The following is an 18,469-nucleotide window of genomic DNA, read 5'->3' as shown; positions in this document are numbered from 1 at the left end:
AAGAAGTTATAAGGTTACATAGCTGGCAGACCACATATCGTGCATTTGAAGCCGGCACCGACTCTGAAAACATTATATGGGCTCACGCCTTTAATCCTAGCAGAAACAGGTATATCTCTGTGAGTCGGAGATCAGCCTGGTCTACATAGTGAGTCCCAGGCTAGCCAGGGCTACATAGTGACAGCATGCCTTTAAACACATATAAAACACATTTCATAAAATAGGTGTGCATATAATAGGCTAGACATCCCTTGGGCTGGAGAGATGGCTCAGCAGTTAAGAGAACTGGCTGTTCTCCTAGAGGACCCAAGTTCAATTCCCAGCATCCACATGGCAGCTCACAACTATCTGTATCTTTAAGATCTGACACCCTCACACAGACATACATGTATACCAATGCACATAAAAATAAAAATCAATAAATTATTTTAAAAAATAATAAGCTAGGGGCTGGAGAGATGGCTCAGAGGTTAAGAGCACTGGCTGCTCTCCCAAAAGTCCTGAGTTCAATTCCCAGCAACGACATGGTGGCTCAGAACAAACTAAAATGAGATCTCTTGCCATCTTCTGGCCTGCAGGCAGAATACCGTATACATAATAAATAAATAAATAAATAAATAAATCTTTAAAAAAATAAACTAGCCAGCCCACAAATGTCTGTAACTCCAGCTCTGAGGTATCTAAAGCCCTCTTCTGGCCTCTGCACACACAGACATACCCCTTCCCCAGTTCACACACATGCATACACTTTCATGGACACATACACACAAATCAATTGGCTTTTAAAAAAAAATGCTAGCCATCTGGGCAGATAAAATGGCCTGGCAGGTAAAGACACTTGCTGTCAAGACTGTTGAGCTGTTCTTTGGCCCTCAGGGTATCCAAACTTCACATGTGCATAAATAAATAAGTAAATCTTCTCAAACTAGGTTGGGACTTCAAGTGAAGTCTCATTTTAACTATGGAGTTCTATGTCAACGAGGATATTTACTTATCCATTAACATGTTTCTAATGAAATTGTGCTAGGTGCTTTCCCTAGCACTTTTGGCTTTTGACTGGAGCCAATTTTGCCTTCTGTGGCACCCTGAAATGTCTGGAAATGTTTCTGTTTGTTATAGCTTGCAGGGAAGGGACACTAATGGTACCAGCTGAATGGAGACCAGAAAGATGCGGAATATCTTTTCATATGCAGGGCATCCTCGGTGCTTCTCCGAATGTCAATGGCCCTGCGGCTAAAGGTCTTGATGTGGACCATCAGAAAAATGCACTGTTAACTTCTTCACAGTGAGACGTAAGAATCTGAGTCTGGTCTCACATGGTCAGTGTTGTGACAACAGGTATGCACCCAGGCCTTCTGAGAGCAGCTTCCCACGGCTGCCATCACCACGCAGTTTTTCTCACGAGACCCTTTAGTCTTACTGCATTTGACTCTTTTTCCCATATGACCTTTAATTTTGTCAAGCTTCTATCCACAAATTCAAGAATGAGGCGACAGATATTGATACGCCCTTTACCTGTATCACCCAGGGTTTTGTCTATTTTGTGGTATTGGGGATGGAATCCAGGACTCAGACGTTAGACAAGCACTCTTTCAATGACTGCTTTGTATCCATACTCCTCCTTTAAAATTTAGTTCTGGGGCTGGAGATATGGCTCAGTGGATAAGAGCACTGGCTCCTCTACCAGAGGTCCTGAGTTCAATTCCCAGCACCCACATGGTGGCTCACAACCATCTATGATAGGATCTGAAGCCCTCTCCTGGCCTGCAGGTATATATGCAGAGTACAGATACTTAAAATATAAATAAATAAAAATTAGTTCTAAGAAAGAAATAAAAGAAAGAAGGAAGGAAGGAAGGACAGAAGAAAGGAAGGAAGAAAAGAAAGAAAGAAAGAAAGAAAGAAAGAAAGAAAGAAAGAAAGAAAGAAAGAAAGGAAAGAAAGAAGTCATTATTTGAGGCCCAGATCAGCCTCAAACTTGCAATCCCTGGCTTAGCCTTTGGAGTAGCTAGGGTCCTGGGCATGCTCCGCCATCTGTGACTAAATCCTCCAGCTCCTAACACTTCCTTACTCGTTTATTACTCCTTCTGCCTGCTTATGAGTGTCCTTGGTTTACAGGACACTCATGTGTCTAGAGTACACGTGGACTGAGGTTTGATCTCCAGTACCCCTCAACCCCACTCCCACTCCCCTAAAAGACAGCAAAAAAGAATTCAACAAATGATGTTTAGAAACACTAGCAAAAGCTGAAACACACACACACACACACACGTGCGCGCGCACACACACGCACGCACATACACACGTGCACGCACACCAATGTCATCAATAGCTATTGACAGTCCGCTTGACACCATAGTTTTTTCCATGCCTTCTTGCCCACTCCAAGCAGCTTCTTTGACCTTTTAAAATCTGGACCAATTACCTTGCAGACTAGTCTACATTATAGACCTATCTGGCTGTGTTCAGGATTAGCGAGATCTGGATGAAATATTATTGTGCAGGAACCTCTATGAAGCACCCACCTCATAGAGCTTTTGAGGCAAACTGGCTATTTATTGGTGATGTTAATTCCATCTCATATAGAAAGGCCTCAAAGATCTCCAATAAAAAGGATCATTTGACAGTCTAAAATTACCAAGTGATTTGTGGGTTATTATTCTGGTACCATATAAGCATCCTACCCCGCCCCCCAAAGAGAAAAGTATATTTGCCATCTTTCAAACTATGAAGCTTTAGAGAGAGGAAAAACATCCACTTCACCTTTTCCAGCCTGAGTTCCACTAGCAGCAATAGTATCTCCATTTCAGTACTGTGGCAATGATAGTACCAAACCCCCAAATTCCTATATAAAGCTCCAACCTACAAAATGATGGGGGTCTGGAGGCAGGGCCTTTGGAAGGTCAGCAGGCTTAAGTGAGGTCCTGAGAACTGGGCTGCTGGGCTGGGATTAGTGACGCCAGAGACAAGACACCAGCCTCTCTCTGCCGTGTGTAAGTCAAGAGCGCTCGCACTGGCACCCACCTGTGCCAGCACTTCATCTCCAATGTCCAGCCTCCACAACTGTGGAAGTACACGGTGGAGGAAGCTATCCAGTCTGTGGTACTACGTTGGCTCCCACTGACTAAATCAGACTCGGGGCTAGAAGTTCCTTTAAAAGATTCTAGTACGTCATTGGGTCCATAGATAGTAGAGATCCCGGGGGAGCTCCTGAGTGGCTAACGAGGACAGGACTGGGACACTAGGTGGTCCAGCTGGACTGACTCCAGCCTTCTAGATGAATGAACCTCAGAATCAAAGGGCATCACAACCAAGCCACAGATGCCCAGACACCATGGTCACATGCTTATTCCCACTGCCTAGCCCATACTCAAAAGTGGCAGAGACGACAGATGGGTTTGCATGTTACAATTGTCTCTCACCAGCTATAAGACCGTGGGCACATACATTATTGACCCTGAAATTTGGTTTCCTTATCTGTTAAGGTGGCTATTAACAGTTGAGTTGAACAGAAGTGTCATGGGGATTGTTGGGAATACCATATAAAAATTGTAGGAACATTTAATAAACACAGGGAAGCTTTGGTTAAGTATAAAGGAGTGGAATACCAGATGTGACATCATATGTCTATAATTCCAGGAATTAGGAGGTAGAAGCAGGAGGACTCCAGTTCCAGACTAGCTTAGACTTTATCCCTACCTTCTGATAGGACAGCAGCTTAGATAGGTGGAGTAGACAGAACAGAATGCTGGGAGAAAGAAGGCAGAGGCAGAGAGCCGCCATGAAGTCGCCAGAGTCAGACATGCTAAATCTTTCCCCGTAAGCCACGACCCCGTGGTGATACATAGATTACTAGATATGGGTTAAACTAATATGTGAGAGTTAGCCAATAAGAGGCTAGATATAATGGGCCAGGCAGTGTTTAAATGAATACAATTTGTGTGTTGTTATTTCGGGTGTAAAGCTAGCTGGGCAGCGGGAACGCAGCCTGCCGCTCCTTTTACAACATGAGAGACCCTGTCTCAAGGGAATAAAGAGATGAGTGACAGAGCAGGATACCCAGCATCCTCCTCTGGCCTCCGCACCTATGCATGGGCACAAGCATCAGTGCACACAAGGGCACACAATGCACACATGGGCACACACGTAGAGAACCAAAGGAAGAAAAAAATAACAGGAAGGAAAACAGAGAGTATGGTGGTTTGTACAAGGAACGGAGGGGGAGAGAGGACAGATTTAAGCACTGAAGTTACGGTTGCACTCAGTGGACAGTCCCTGCTGTACCAGCGGGGGATGCTGGCAACAGCCCCAGCAGTGGGAGGTACTCACAGCTGACCTGGGAGCCCAGCTTATGCTCCCAGACGGCGTGTAACTGCTGATACTCCTGCTGTGCCAGCTCCAGGCGCTGCTGCTTCACCTGGTAGATCTCCTTTTGTGCACTGAGAGCCTCCTGGGCCACCACCAGGTAATCCTTCAGCATGTGCTCTTGCTCCCGCCGCCATTGCACCCTCGGATCCTCGATCTGAGTGGTTTCTGAAACAGATCCCAAGGCAGTATGTCAGCACTCTGCAGGTACTTACTGGCTCGGTTGGTGGACTACGGTCTCCACCACTGGGAATCAAAAGGACAGCGTGCAGAACTCCTATAAATGTAAATGGGTTAAACTTACGACATGGCAATGCAGCGCCACCTGGATTAGTCACACAACCAAAAAATACATCAAGAGCAGGTTTTAACTGAACCTCAAGTTCTGCCTGATAACAACCAAGAAGGAATTGGTTAAGGACATAATAGAGGTTCAAGGTCATCTGCTATGACTCAGTATAATCAGATTTTTAATATTTATTTATTTATTATGTATACAATATTCTGTCTGCGTGTATGTCTGCAGGCCAGAAGAGGGCACCGGACCTCATTACAGATGGTTGTGAGCCACCTTGTGGTTGCTGGGAATTGAACTTAGGATTTTTGGAAGAGCAGGCAATGCTCTTAACCACTGAGCCATCTCTCCAGCTCCCAGTATAATCAGTTTTAAAGCATATGAATAGGTACCCTGTACTGTTTGCAAGGTAGACTACAATAGTATAATAATATAAATTAGAAGGAGCCTTAAAATATTAATACCCATGACCAATAGACCAATAGTTCCTCCTATAGTAATTTATCATGAAAGTAATATTTATAATTCAGGGGAAGATAGATTACACAAAAACACGATAAAGAGCAGGTAAATATTAAATGTTTATTCTGAGCCAATAGCTGCTCTAGGTACTTTATACGCACTCAATTCTTCAGCGTTTGCATTAACTTTACACAGTAGACTCTGATCTTACTTCCATTGTGCATAATACAGAATTAAGACACAGAAAGGTTAAACAACTGCTTCAAGGTCACACAGGAAGTTTTATGCCTGAAAATAATATGCATTTAAATCCATATTTAATCCATAGTCTCATCTGCTGGGCTTTTAAAGATTTATTTTTAGTGACTCATATGTGTGTATATCTATGCGTGGGTCCGTGCACATTAGTGTGAAAATCTGCACAGATCAGAGGTGTGAGATCCCCTGAAGCTGGAGTTATAAGTAATCATGAGTCACCAGGTTCATAATGAGTGCTGGAAACTAAGCTTAGGTTCTCTGCTAGAGCAGAACATGCTCTTAGCGGCTCAGCCACCTCTCTAGCAATTGTTGGGCTTCTTGGGTAAGAGTCCTTGATACATTCTGGATGTGGGTGCTGTGCAAGTATTTTCTCCTTTTCTCTGGTGTGTGTGTTTCAAAATCTTTCAGATTTTCTCCCACTTCATTTCTCCTCCCTTTCTCCCCAACCCTGCAATTGGTCTTGAGTTCCTGGTCTCAAGCGAGTCCCTGTCTAGTCTCTCTAGTGTGAAACTCACACTTGAGTTAAGATCACGCAGAGTGTCTAGTGCTCAGACCAGACGTCTGCTTTCAAGCCAGGCTCGGGGGTTTTGCCTGTGTTTCCTTTTAGGTGTTTTCTAATTTTAGCTTTTAGGTTCAGGGCTGTGACCCATTTAGAATTTGCTTCCCCATATCGGGTGTAGTAAGGATAGAGGTAAAGAGTGCTTTCCCTTACCACATTTCCATATGGAAAGCAATTGTACCAGCAGCTCTTGAGGTCTACTCTTGGTGGCACCAGGGTCTCAGAAGATTCCTTGAGGGAATCATGTTAAACGTTGTTGGTTCTGAACTGGTCACTCTGTACAGTGACTTTCCCACAGCCCAGGCCTCCTGCTGCCATGGCTGTGTCTCATAATGCTGTCCTCCTGGGGCAGGCTCTGCAAGATCATCTTGGCTGGCTAATTTTCTCAGTTCTTGTTTTCACTAAAGTTAGACATGTTGATGACATGTGTACAGTTATGACACAGTTGGACAGTTAAGCATGCTACAGTCTGTGCAACTGAAAACACCAACCCCTGTCCTCTCTTCCACACACATCTCCCCACAGGAAGGCAGCCACCTCAACAATCTTTCAGTACGTCGCAGTCATCTTGAGAACCCCTCACTCCCACTGCGCCACGTTCCAGATCTCTATCTATAAACACATTCTCCATGCAAGGGTATACAACTACTGCACTCAGGAGCTTTGTATGACCTCTTCTCCCCTCGCCTCCCTACTTTTAATTTTGGGCAGATTCGCAGTCTGCGCCCACCATTGACCTTGAACTCACTTTGCAAATCAGGCTAGCCTGGAACACAGAGATTCTCCCGCCTCTGACTCCAGAGTGGTCGGACCTAAGGTGTGCTCTGCCACACTCATTCTCCCTGTTGTCATGTGTTATGGAGGGAACGGCAAAGGGAAAGCCACGCCATTCATTATGGATACAATCTTCTCCGAATATTTTCAACTTGAGGTGGGCTGAATCCATGGTTGTAGGATTCATGGGTACAGTGCTGATGTCAATAAGACACAGGTACCTTTAGAAAATTATCACAGAGAAAAGCAAATAATGAGCCTCTCTCTGTGTACAATACAAACAAGTAGGGGGAAAGCCCAAAGGGTTAGCAACAGGGGCATTGCGATACCTTTGTCTTACGTGTTAAGATGTATTATATATCGTCATAGAATGCACTGGTGTATTTTAAATGGTCAGTATGAGCATCCTTCAAACATTCAGGAGAGACTGAAGAGGAAACATCAAAGACTGTAACTTGATCCCAGATTCTAATCGCCTAGGCAGGATGTACACAGTCAGAGGGAAACCCAGTGCTGACACAAAACAATGTGGGTCGTGTTTTGGAGTTCTTTGCTCTTATGTTCAATTTCTCCATCTTCTTTCAGACTAAATCTAGTCAGGCTTTTGTCCCCAGTTCTTGTCCAAAGTTGCTCTCCAGGGTCAAGGTCACCTGTAACACCTGAATAGCCAAATCTGTCGGCCAATTCCCAGTTCTCTTTGTGTGACACCACCGGGGGCTTTTTCCACAAGCTGTCTTCCCAGACTTCTCTTGGTTTTCCCTCCCACCTTGTGGCCACTCCCCAGTCAATCCCGATTATTCTCTCCCCACCCTGCAGCCTGCAGCCCCCATGTCGTTCTGTGGTCCTCTCCTTTCACGATCTCATCCGTCCTCATGCCTTTGCCCACAATCTATATGCTGACATCTCCCAAATGGTCATCTTTATCTTCAGCCCATGTCCTTTTCCTAGAGTGCAGGTTGCGACACTAAACTGCCGAGCCACCTACTCCAGGCGTGCGAAGGTGCCTGAGGCTCAATATTTCCAAATAAAGCCTTTTCTGCCCTTCTAAGCTGACTCCACCTTGCCGTCCCCGCAGTCAGTGGATGACAACTGTATCCCTTCCTGGCTCAGGTCCGAGGAGGGTCTTTCCGACCTTTTTCTTTCCTACTCTATATGTAAGCAATCAGGAAGTTCTGACTACTTCCTATTATCTCTGCCCTGGTTTGGAGCTCTGGTTTGTTCCAAGCACTTCCACGGGGCTCTCCACTTTGATGCTTGCTTCAGGAAGCTCTGTTTTCTTAGAGCAGTCAGATTGGCTCTAGATGATGTAAGTCACCTCAAGCAGGTCCCATGTTGACAGCTCCGATGGCTCCCACCTCAAGGGTCAGCTTTTCAGTCACACCTGCCTCCCGCTGTTCCCCACACCCCTTCCCTTCCTCATTCTTTGTGCTCTGGGCATTCCCAGAGCTTTGCCACCCCCTCCCCCACCTGGAACAAATGAAACAAATGTGATCAGGCCTCGAAGCTTTTGTGCTCTCTGCCCTCTGAAACAGTTCCTTCCCATCCTAGATCAAATCTTATGTTGCCCACAAGATGGCCTTCCCTGAAGACCGGCCTTATGACAGTCATCATTGCTGTCCTTCCCTCACTCCCTGAGATCTGTCCCAGCATGCCTCAGTTCCCAAAGTCTGCTCTTCCCCACATGGGACAGAAACATTTTCTCACATACAACATCATCTACCAACGATGTTTATTTTCTGTCTCTCTTGCCTGCATGAAATTTCCGTTAAGGGCAAAGAGCTCAGTCAGTTTGCACTCTTGTGTTTCCTTAGCTCCCAGAACAGGCAGTCGATAAATGTTTCTGAAGGATGCAAGCTGAATTGTGAATGATGAACAATCTGCTCACCTATATGGAGTCTATAATTCTTTGTTGTTGTCTTTTGCTTGTTGGAGACAGGGTCTTTGTATGTATTGCTGGCTGGCTTCGGCCCCGAGACCCTCCTGTCTCAGCTTCCCTTGTCTGGGCTTACAGGCATGTAGCATTATATCAGTCTCACGACTTTGCGTTGGTTTGGTTTTTGACACCTTAACACAGACTGTAGTCATCTGGGAAGAGAGAACCTCATTTGAGGAACTGCTTCCATAGATTAACCTATGGGAACGTCTATGGTGGGCATTTTCTTGATAAAGGATTGATGTGTAAGGGTCCAAGTCACTGTGAGTGGTACCATCCCTGGACAGGTGGTCCTAGGTTGTATAAGCAATTCTCGGAACGAGCCATGGGAAACAAACCAGTAAACAGTATTCCTTCATGGTCTTTGCCTCAGGTTTCTGCCTTGAGTTCCTTTTCTGGTTTCACTTCATGAGGGACTTATAGGCTATCAGCTGAAATACCCTCTGCCCTGCAAGTTGGTTTCAGTAGTGGTATTTGTTACAATAACAGTAAGCAAACTAAGACAGACTTGGAGAAGAACTTTGCCCAAGAATGACATATACAAGCAAATTTACTCCCATTCCACGGCTCTGAATGGTTAAGCCTCAATAGTCACCCGCCACCCTCATATTTGTCTCGATTTTGCCTTCTACAAATAGGGTATCTTCCATTCAACAAGACTACTTCCAAACCAAAGGGAAACCCATAGTCTGTCAGCTGGTTGAATGCTCAGATAACATTCTTCCTGCTTGGTTCCCTTTTATTACCCTTTGTACGTGTGCATGTGCGCACACACATATATAACCACACACCACTTCTGCCATCATCCCCTGGAGAATTAAGTCTGCCACAGCCTGCTAGTCCCTCCTCCCTTCTGTTCTTCCAGCAGCTCCCAGAAGAAGCACCTTAAAAACCCCACTCCTGCCATGAGATTTTAATGAGGGGGACGCTCTCAGCAATTAGAAACAGGAAAGGACTGATTAGGGCTCCAGCACATTGCCGTTTAACCCAGCATCTGATACAGCCCTCCAAGCATTAACCTCATTCCCCATACACACTCAATTAGGCATATTTACTTCTCATTATCCAGTGCGCAATCATGAGTGCTAATAAAAACCTTTGCTATCCCCAACAACGCCATTAATGCCATTAGCCGTCTCTCGGATGCTCTCCTACGCTTTGTTGCCAACAACAGGCTGTTCATTCATCCAGCTACTCACGCGTTCACGCACAAACACACCCTTCTCTACTTAGCAAGGGTTAAGTGCACACCTACGGCGTACCTCAGTGGGCAAAGGCTTGGAACTAGATAGAATTAGACACAGGAACTTCCCCAGAAGACATAGCAGTAACAGGCAAAGAACATTTAGAAGAGGAAATGGATGGACAGAGGTACGACTCCATCCTTCGGTATCAGTTCAAATCCCAGCTCAACCGTGTTTACTCCTTTCCCCCTTGCTTGAGATGGGTCCAAGGCTGTCCTGGAAAAAAAATCACTGTGTAGTCCAATTGGCCTCAAATCCACAATCTTCTTGCTCACCCTCCCTAGTGCTGGGATTAGAGGCATGCAGCATCATGCTCGCCTTTGGCCCTGTTTCATCTCTAAGTACTGAGCCTCCAATTGCTATCTCTACATCTCAATGAGATGACGGTAGTCACCGTAATACCCCACAGGGTTTCAGGGGCACTGAATATAGGACACGGACTATTGAGCATCTGCCACAGCACATGGAGCAACCAAACCACAGGGGCAGTTAGGAGTTGCTGCCCCCTTCTCAGTCTCCAGAGGTTGCCAGGCATATCCCAATCCCTGTCATCTTCCTCCGGTCTGAAAGGATAAAGAGGATCTTACAGTTCTAAAGACATACTAAGAGGAAAGCCTTGTCCCTCTGCACACCATTTCAGAGGACAGAGATTGTCTTGGCTAAGAGAGCACACACGCCACTGTGCTGTGTGCGTCTCTTGTCTTCGTCCACTTGATAGACAACATGCTTCTTCCCAAGTAGTTCCTCTATCACGGTCCCAGAAGGAGAGAGCAGCAGTAGGTATATTCATCTTGGATCAGAATACTGTGGTCACAGGAAACGAGAGTGGGCTAATCTACTAAGAACATATGTGCGTCTACATTGCTAGAGGCGCGGTAGGGTTTCAGATGCTTGAATATGACAATGTGCATTTATTTTTTAACGGGAAGACAGCCATCCATGAACATACACACATGAAAAAAATGTGCATACAGACACACATGCGAAAACATGATTGGAAATATTTGAAATGACACAGAAGGAATCGTCAGCAATATTGCCTCTAAAATCAGGGAGCTGGATCATGACAGAAGTGTCGGATTCTATTAAAAACCCTCCCGAACTGTTGTTTTCACATGAGCATACATTATCTATCTATAACCACACTGACATCTCTAAGTCTACATGAAACAAAACACAATCTGCCTTCAAGACTCTGCTGGGGCTTCTTCCAGATTGTGGAGGCAGGAGATAGGAAGGGGAGAGTCACAGGGGTGGGGTCTGGGGACGGGAAGAGCAACAAAGAACTTACTGGTATTGTGGTCTATGAAGTAATCGCCAACCTGTGGGTCATATGCTTCTTCCCATCCTAGCGGCAACTCATCGCTAATGCAGTCAGCAAAGGTAAGTGGTTTGGTGTACCTGGTAAGGAAGACAAGAAACACATTCTGTCAGCCTACAGTCCCCAACACTCCTGCAATGTGCCGTTTCTTGTGGACTCCTGACTGTTCAACAGGTCCGACCATTTTACACTATAGCATTACATCTGCGGGGCCCCGAGCCCCTGGGAAGGTGAAGGCATTCTGCAGTAGCATCCATGTGAGGCTACCCCAGGAGGGAGGCAGAGAACGTATTCTGGTCCTAACGCTTTGCGCCTAGCTTGTTACTGACTTCAGAAAGTCATCTCTCTGTCTGGGCCTTGGGTTTCTGCATCTCCAACTGATAGTTGCCACAACAGCTCTAAGGCCAAGCCTTGGCTTCATGACTTGGATTCCAGCCCCCTCTGGCTTTTCCACCTGCGGTTGGCAGGCCCACCCCACTCTGGTCTTTGTCCTGGCTCTGTCTTGTATTTGTCATGCCCATTTGCCCTTCGAAAAGCTGGCCTCCTGCGGGCTCTAGAGGAACAGACGCCCCAGCCCCAGGAGTCTGGCCAGCGAGCCATATTTATTTGCTGATTGAGTTGGTTCCCAAACGCCTGTACCCACTGCTGGCTCTTCCCAGCCCGTCCTGGCCAAACTGATTATTTGGCAATAATAACCCCCTAAGGCCCCATCTCGCAGGGTGTGAACTGGCGGTAATCACCGAGTCTTAGTGGCTAAATCAGACAGATAAACAAATCATGCAACTGAAGTAGCAAAGGCTTGTCAAGGCTGGAAAACTGCACATACACCATTTGTCCAGGGTTTCATCCGGAGAAGAGGAAGCCAGGAAACCAACACGTGGGGCCAGTGGTTCCCCCAAGACAGCCACTTCCAAGTAGTCCCATTGCTGCCTTTGTCGAGGATAACCACACGCTATCATGCCCGTGTGGAGGTCAGAGGACAACTTTTGGGTGTCGGTTCTAGTCTAAGACAGGATCTTCCTTGTTTTCTGCTACTGTGTGATCCTCCTGTCTCTGCCTCCCAACTTGCAGTAGGGGGTTGCAGATTTGTGCCACTCCTGGACCCCGGAGAAAGAACTCAGGCCATTGATGTACAGCTAGCAATTTTATCCACGGAGCCATCTTTCTGACCTTTAGACACTCATTCTAATATTCCTTTGTTGGAGAATATTACTTTAAGGTGCGTGACTTTTGTTCTTGCTGCACTTGTTCAACTCTGTGAAGCTGTGATTCTTTGCCTGTCTAAAACACCTGATGGTCCTAATAAAGAGCTGAACGGCCAATAGTGAGGCAGGAGCAAGGATAGGCAGGGCCGGCAGACGAGAGTTCAAATAGAAGGAGAAACAAGGAGAAAAGGAGCAACGAGAGAACAAGGGGAGGAGGATGTCCCCGGCCAGCCATCCAGCCAGCCACAGGTTAAGAAGAAGGCAGTCAACCTGGCAAGAAACAAGCCAAGCTAAGGCCGGGCACGCATAACTAAGAATAAGCCTCCGTGTGCGATCCATCTGGGAGCTGGGTGGCAGGCCCCCAAAGAGTAAAGAAAAAAAACAAACAACAGCATTCCTTTGTTCTGTCTTTTTTCCTTATTCCAGTTCTGGGGGTCCAGGAGACTCTGCTTCACACCCTTTCAACAGATTAGCAGACCGGGTACAGTGGAACAGGAAGGGTGACGACTCCTTAACCTCCTAATCTCTTCCTTAACCTGATGATTGCTCACTTCTCGAACCCTGGATGTAGGACTGCGTCGGAGGCTTCGCTCCTGGCCAGGTGCTATGGGAATCGATGGAACCCTTAGGAATTGAGACTTAGTGAGAGGTCATTCGTCACTAGAAGTGTGCCCTGGAAAGGGAGAAGGGTGGGACCCTAGCCTTTTCTCCCCATCTCTTGCTTTCTGGTCTCAAAGTGAGCAGTTTTGCTCTGACTCATGCTCCTGTCAAGATCCATTACTCAAGGCAAGAAAGTCACAGCTATCGATGGAAGTCCCTAAAATGGTGCTCTATAACGAACGCTTTCTCTTTGTAAGCTTCTCACTGGAGGCCTTTGACAGAGCAACGGAAAGCTGACTAGCAGCCCAATCTAAACCAGACTTAAAACAATATGGCGACAAAGAGACACTGAGACATTGGGAAAGCTCCTGGCTGTCAACACAGTGATGTGCTCACCTGCCCGCTTCATACTCAAGGCTTCAGAGGCTGTGAACTGCATCTACATTGGCTTTGGTTAATAATTCACTGCTGCATTGTGGGAGACTGTGGTTCCGTGAGACCGGGGCCAGGGGTATGTTTTTATACGCAACAAACTAAGAACTAGCAAAGAAGAATCCAATAAGCATTGTTCTTTAGTTGAGTGGGCTGGACAAGAACTTAATCTCCCGGAGCCTCAGAATTTTTCATCTGTGAAGTAGAGTCTAATATAACTCTTCGGGATGTTGGATAGATTAAACATGATCACGTTTGGAGCTAAAATATGTAGTACGATGGCTTCGGGGGAGGGCAGCACAGCAGTTAAAGCATTTGCAAGATGATCAGAGTTTAGCTAACCAGAACCCACAAAATGCAAGGTGGGGGTGGCAGCCTACTAATAATTTCAGCTTTGGAAGGCGGAGGCAGGGGATTCCTGGAGCTAGACAGCTAGTGAGACATTTATACTGGCCAGTTTGGGATTTGATTGACAGTCTCTCTCAAAGAATAAGAAAGAAGAGTGATCGAGGACAAGTCCTGATATCAATCAGCCTTGGATGGGTGTACACATGTTCCTATACACATGTGAACACACAGAAGAGGACAGGGTTTAAAAGGTTATACTTGTCTCTTCTTCATTGTTTGTTTGTGTGTTTTGACGCGGGTTTCACTATGGCCTCAAACTCTTGGTATTTCTGCCCCCAGCTAGGATTATAGATTTAAAACAGTACACCTGGTTAAAAGGCTATAATAATCTCAAGAGAGCTGGAAAGGAAGAGGAAGAGAGAAGGGGGAAGGGAAGTGGGGTAGTTTGAATGTACTCGGTCCTCATAATCTCAGGGATTGACACTATTAGGAGGTGTGGCTTTGTTGGAGTGGGTATGACCTTGCTGGAGAAAGTGAGTCCCTGTGGGGGCAGGCTTTGAGGTTTTCTATGCTCAGGATATCAGTGTATCAATCAACTTCCTGTTCTTTGCAAGCCAAGATGCAGCCAACACCATGTCCGCCTGCACACCGCCATGCTCTCTGCCATGACGATAATGGACTGAACCTCTGAAACTACCCCAATTAAATGTTTAATTTAAGGAATTATTAAGGCTTAAGGAAGCCACCCCAATTAAATGTTTTCCTTTGTAAGAGTTGCTGTGGTCATAGTGTCTTGTCACAGCAATAAAAACCCTAATTGAGCCAGGAAGGAAGAGAAGAAGAGGAGAGGAGAGAAGAGGAGAGAGAAGAAACTGAAAGATATGAGTGAAAATATCTTGAGGTTAGGGATTTAACTTGGTAGGCAGAGTACTTGCGAAGTAGGCTTAAAGCCCTAAGTCTGACCCCTAGCACCACATAAAAATGAGTCTGGGTGCACACAGTTGTAATTCCAGAAGTGGAGGCAGGAAGAGCTAAAGTTCAAGGTCAACCATGGCTATTCTGCAAGTTGGAAGCTAGCCTAGGCCACATGAGACTAGACTTATAAAAAAAAATCTAGTCAGGTGTGGTAGCATATGCCTTTAATGCCAGCACTCAGGAGGCAGAGGCAGAGCTCTGTAGGTTTGAGGCCAACCTGGTCTACATTGTAAGTTCCAGGCCAGCCATGGCTACATCGTCGTGATCTAGCTTAAAACAAATAAAAACTAGGTATACAAACTTGAATATGGTGTCAGTTTTCTTTTTCTTTTATTTTAAACTAAGCTTGCTGTAACAGGTCTATAGTAAGCATAATTAAATATTGAACAATGATCCTATCTAGGCCTACGACGTGTACTAAGAAAATCATGTTCCCTCTCTGGGTAGTAGGTGTTCTTGTTCGATTTTACAAATGAAAGCACATTCTTAACAATGCATAGTTAATACACCAGAGGCTCAGTCTCCTGAGGCTCCCAGGGCTAGATCCCACAGCCGAAGCTTTAGCAATGAAAATTAACAAGACCCAGCGGGTCCCAGAACAATCTGGAGCTGAACTAGGAGTTCGGGAGAGGAGACTGAATGCGGAGGTGCAGTGCAGACAAGAGGCACTGGGGTTTCACGGGCTGACTGCTTTCGGTCACTGGGATCTTGGTACCAAACTGCTCATTAACCCTAGAAAGTCTGCGGCTCCTACACACAGGAAGATTAAATGTTTCCAAGCCACAAGCACAAATTGGGGCTCTCAAGGTAACGGCGATGGGAATATAGGAGAATAGGACCCAAACTTCATGAAGTTTCCAGAAACTCATGAACTCCACATACTACTCCAGCCTTGCATTAAGAAGGTGAAGCTCTCTGGTTATTAGCTGTAGCATCAATGATGTGATGGACAAGAGAGAAAAGATGCTGATTCCTACGGGCAGTGACTGCAGACATCACCAGGAAGAAATGCACAGCAAGAGGGCTCATCCAAAACAGCGGCCAGAAGAGGAAAGAAAGGCTTTGGGTTTTGTATTTGGGTTCCCCCTGGATGCAGCCATGGGGGAACAGCCAGCTGATGCTCAGTGTGCTTCTATGGGAAGCAGGGAAGTTGCTATGGGGAGGAACTATACGACTTACAGAAATCTGGACAGAAAAGTTCTCTTTGGCACAAATGCCAAGAGGGAGATGAATTATTCAGTGTGCAGAGAGGTGTCATTCAGAGAATCAGTATGAAGAGAAGTGTTTCAGCCTTGCAGGCACACACACACACACACACACACACACACACACACACACACACACACACACACCCCTAGTGACAGGCAGAGCTATCTGTGGACCCTATCCATCCCCAGGAGCTGGGTGCTCCCCTGGCCTTCCATGTTCACCTTAGGAAGGGGTGTCTGCTTTCACATGAGGCCAGGATCTGGAACTCCCAGCCACAACCCCTCCAGCCCCCGTGTCTTGGGCTGCCTGAAACCCCCAGTCACCCAGTCAAATGATCCGGCTGCCGGAGGAGCAGGAGGGAAGCAGGGCGAGGTGGCAGGCAAGAGCCAGTTCTGCCCCCTTTTAATTACAAATCGCTGAATGAGCGCAGACATTCCTGAATGTTTCACAACTGGCCTTCCTGGAAAAGCAACCCGGATGTGTTGCCGTGGAGACAGGTAAAGTTCTGCCAGGTGCACTCTACCAGGGGGGCATGGGCACACCTGTCAAGAAACATGGCAAGCAGCTCGAGAGCACCAACAGGTCCCTCACTTTCCTCACACAGCGAGCTGTAGCTTTCCTAGAGGATGAGGTCCCGGGGGCACATGGCCAAAGCCACACTGGGTATTCCGTGTCTTTTCTAGGGAGGCAGGAAGCAGGGGGAACAGGCAACCTTTTGTCAAGTGTAACACTGGGTTGTGATTCTCTGGGGACGAAATTCAGAATGGGGAAGTCATCTTCCACGTTCCCTGTGACGCCTGAGCAAGGCCAAGCTTCCGTCTCCACGACTATCCAGGCAAACACTGCCCTCTCCACCCTGGCTCCCTCCTTCCGAGGGCTAGCGGGAGGGGACACAGTCTAGAGCTCCTATCCTTGCCCCAATCCAAGAACAACCCATCCTCAGCAGTAGCTCTCTCCTCTCCACCCCAGCACAATGGCCAGGCTGGTTTTTCCTGCCCTGGGCCATTTCACGTACATAGTACATAGTTTCCGTAGTTTAGACAGCTAGGCTCCCGACAACACTCTCCCCTCTAGCCAGTTTCTCAGCAGGCTCTGCCCTCAACTTCGAAAATCTTCTTCCCCACTTCCCTTAATTTGGTTCAGTGCTGACACCTTTACTGATTTCCCTAAGAAACACAGGGATGATAAAAAAAATAGCCATTTCACAAAACCCGCTAAGAGGGCTAAGTGTGGCTTTTGGGAAGGCACTGTCCTAGAGTACGGTAGACGACACTCCAATAATTGTAAGCAAATGTCTCAGAGACGAACGGCATTCAGAAAAAAAATCAAGATGCTGGTCTATAGAGTAAAGAGCCGCTGATGGCCACAGGAAGCCTCTGAGAAGGTGACCTTCTCAGGAGCTCAGGGGTAGGAAGCAGCAGAGGTAGCCAGAATCTGGGAAAGGCATAGGAATAGCAGACTTGGAAGGCCGTGGGTCAGGATGGTGCTGGTGCATTGAGGAACACCAGAGCCCACTGCGGGGCTCTGGGCTGCTGGTGGGGACATCGGCTCACACCCCTCTGCTCTCCGCCTGTGCGCTAAGCTCCCCCTCTCATTGCAGCAACTCCCCTCAAGCAAGAGGGGGCCCCAACAGTCCAGTGCCAGTGGCGAGGCAGAATGAAGAAGGCTTGTTTCTGTTCTCCAGAGCATTGTGTGGCTATGGAGACAGACAGGGTTTACACCTCAAACGGGAGCCGATCCCCTGTGACATTCCACAACAGGCCATGTGGCTGCAATGCTCCCTGAAGCAGTGAACCCCAGGTAATCAAAGGATGTGGGGATACAGGGCAAGGTGAGCCAGAAAGGTGTGAGAAGCCAAGCAGTTGGGGGACAGACAGTAAGAGGGTGTGAATGGGAGGAGCGGGGCAGAGGACCACGTAGAGAAAGGGAAAGGACAGAGATGGGCAGCCTCATGGTCTAGGAGGATTCAAGGTAGGTGTCACCCACAGAGGGTCAAGAATTAACCCTCTGGCCTGAACCCAGGTTCCACCCTGCTAAAGCTGCAGTGGTGTTAGGAAACCTTGTGAGAAGGTATTTCCTTTTTGCAACACATGACAAGCCCTTGGAAGCATGGTGTGGCCGTCCAATAAGACAACCCGGAGAAAAAGTGCTGGGCATAGGCTTTGCTGGTAACAGGCCCTAGGTCGTGTGCATGGCTGCTGCGATCCCTAGAGACCTGTGCATGGTGGGAATCATGTCACCCTGAAACTTACATCCTTCACACACGGGCCTCCACCATCACCGCCCCACCGCCATTCTTCATTCCTTCCCTGGGTGTTCTGCAACAACACTTACAACCCCGACAACAGCCGCCCGGGTTCCACACCGGTCTGCACAGGCGCCGACTCTCACCCCCTGACTTTGCTTCCTTCTGCATGAGGGGAGGCTGCTCAGAGCAGTGATCTCTTTAGAGAAGGCTGTGTCTCACACACGACTGCTATCAGCTGCTG

At 47.1% G+C, this 18,469-nt stretch overlaps 1 protein-coding gene across 2 annotated transcripts in view; it reads right to left on the bottom strand.

Moving 5' to 3' along the window:
* Wwc1 (WW and C2 domain containing 1) overlaps nt 1-18,469 on the bottom strand; it is a 153,673-nt gene that overhangs the window by 67,460 nt on the left and 67,744 nt on the right. For both annotated transcript variants that reach the window (XM_048436005.3, XM_048436006.3), the window contains exons 2-3: nt 11,182-11,291; nt 4,330-4,533 (exon numbers count right to left, since the gene is read on the bottom strand). In XM_048436005.3, the coding sequence (XP_048291962.1) occupies nt 4,330-4,533; nt 11,182-11,291 (314 nt within the window). The remainder of the gene's footprint in view (nt 1-4,329; nt 4,534-11,181; nt 11,292-18,469) is intronic.

Source organism: Myodes glareolus, chromosome 9 (genome assembly GCF_982192425.1).
Source record: "Myodes glareolus chromosome 9, mMyoGla1.1, whole genome shotgun sequence".
Taxonomy (NCBI): domain Eukaryota; kingdom Metazoa; phylum Chordata; class Mammalia; order Rodentia; family Cricetidae; genus Myodes; species Myodes glareolus.
This window is presented reverse-complemented; position numbering and strand designations above follow the sequence as displayed.